Below are 2,205 nucleotides of genomic sequence, written 5' to 3'. Positions count from 1 at the left end.
TATAACATTGATATGATTTGATTTTTGAGGGAAGGTGTTTTTCTGATAGTTGTTCTTTGTCTCCCTCCCCTCAAAGTAATTGGGGGGGAGTGATTTTTCATGACGTACTTAATTTTGTCTACCTTGCATCTGTAGTTTTTGTACCATGCAACAGCTCTGTTTGAAGCTCTGTTGTTCCTCAGCTGCGCTGCATCTGGTTGCATGGGGACAGCATTTGTGTTTTTTTGCAGAGGCTGTGTACGTGGGTGACAGCAAAGCAAGGATTTCTGTAGTTGCTGTGCTACCATAGGATCTATTAGCATGTGCTTCATTATCATGATAGGAACTTTACCTAGTTTATTTGTGAAATTAACTTTGAAGCATAGAACGGAAGACGGTAAGGCGTAGGAGCATCTTACCAGTGTGCATAAATGCCTGATGGCAGGATACAGAGAATATGGAGCTAGACTCTTCAGTACCCAGTGAAAGGCCAAGAGGCAATGGATACAATCGTAAATACAGGAAATTCCATTTAAAGATAAGGACAAATGTTTTTACTCCAGATACAAACAAACACTGGCACAGCTGCCCAGAGAGGCTGTAAAGTCTCCATCCTTGGAGATATTCAAAAGCTAGACTGGATAGGATCGTGGGCAACCTGCCCTGGCTGACCCTGCATGAGCAGGGCGTGGGGCTAGAAGATCTGGAAGGGTTTCTTTCAACTTCAGTAGTATCGTGAGTCCATAAAGGCATTATTCATTGCCATGAGTTATAGCGCTTTAGTGGTGAGGTACTTCATTTTGTATTTTAAGACTCGGAATATAGAATAGCTGCAGCTTTTGTGTGCATAAAAGCTGAAGAATGATGACCCTAAAAAACAAACCAAATAATTTGGTCATAGTCATCCATTCAGGGAGAAAGTGAAGAAAGATGCATCTCAAGTCACTTAGTTTTCATATGGTACATGGCTAACAGTAAATATTTACTTTAAGCATCCCTATATTATTTCTTTTTTCCTGTGATTGGTAAATATTTCTCCCTGGTAAGAGTGACTTCAGATATGAGGTAGGGACTGGTCCATGAGTAATTCACAAAAAGGAAACCCATTCCTTCCCTGTCTGGGTCAAGTTTATCATCTAATGACTGATAAAAAAACAAATGATGACTATATATTCTTTAAAAATCATTTTAGCATCATAACCTATATAGTCCACAGAAGAATTAGGTAATCAAGATACGGTAAGTTGGTGGTAATTTTTAAATCTCTGGAAACTGGGCTAAGCTTGACTGTTTGTCCAGAGGACGCATATCCCAGGCAAAATCAATTGTCGTGCTTTGAATAAATTTAAAACTAACCTTTTTTTATGACTATGTGAAATTTCATTGGGAGCCATTGGCTTTTGTTTGTGAGATTTTAAATTTTGTTTAATCTTTGAAATACAACTTGATTCTAACAGTGAAAATGTGCTGTTGTCCTAGTAAACCTCTTCTGTTTGATATGAGTGTGATTGTAGTAAAGACATGTTGGGATCACAATTGAAAGGACAGCACTGCATGGAATTTAAGAAAGCACAGGTTTTTAATAATGCAAACCAGCTGTAGCATTTCTTTCATGCCACCTTGAAGTAGCCTGGTGAAGACTGATTTCTTAATGGTGAATTCTGTGTTCATTTACTATGTTTATATGTTTTAATAGGAAAAAAGTAAGTGCACGCTTGCCCAGACTTTGTCTGGTTTATAGTGATTCCAAGCAAAGTGATTTTTGCTTTTTCACAGCTTTTGACTCTAAATGTGATTTTTATTGGTATAATCATTGATCTCAAAATATTTCATTTTTTCTGTTTTCTTTTTCTTTTTGTTTTTCCTCTTGTTCCAGTGGGAAGAGATTAGTGGTGTTGATGAGCATTATACTCCAATCAGAACTTACCAAGTGTGCAATGTTATGGATCACAGTCAAAACAATTGGCTGCGAACAAACTGGATTCCACGCAATTCAGCTCAGAAGATATATGTGGAGCTCAAGTTTACCTTGCGGGACTGTAATAGTATCCCTCTAGTTCTGGGCACTTGCAAAGAGACTTTCAATCTGTATTATATGGAGTCTGATGATGACCATTCGGTAAAGTTCAGAGAGCATCAGTTTACAAAGATTGACACCATTGCAGCTGATGAGAGCTTCACCCAAATGGATCTTGGGGACCGAATTCTAAAGCTGAATACAGAAGT

General features: G+C 38.1%; 1 protein-coding gene across 1 annotated transcript in view; it reads left to right on the top strand.

Annotated features, from left to right (window-relative positions):
- Nucleotides 1-1,855: 1,855 nt before the first annotated feature.
- EPHA3 (EPH receptor A3) overlaps nucleotides 1,856-2,205 on the top strand; it is a gene marked incomplete at its 5' end in the record, with an annotated part of 144,088 nt that continues 143,738 nt past the window's right edge. Inside the window, one exon of the mRNA XM_010017729.1 lies at nucleotides 1,856-2,205. This exon is cut by the window's right edge and continues 323 nt beyond it. Within this exon, the coding sequence (XP_010016031.1) occupies nucleotides 1,856-2,205 (350 nt within the window).

This window comes from Nestor notabilis, unplaced genomic scaffold (assembly GCF_000696875.1).
Source record: "Nestor notabilis isolate BGI_N333 unplaced genomic scaffold, ASM69687v1 scaffold9977, whole genome shotgun sequence".
In the NCBI taxonomy this organism is placed as follows: domain Eukaryota; kingdom Metazoa; phylum Chordata; class Aves; order Psittaciformes; family Psittacidae; genus Nestor; species Nestor notabilis.
This window is presented reverse-complemented; position numbering and strand designations above follow the sequence as displayed.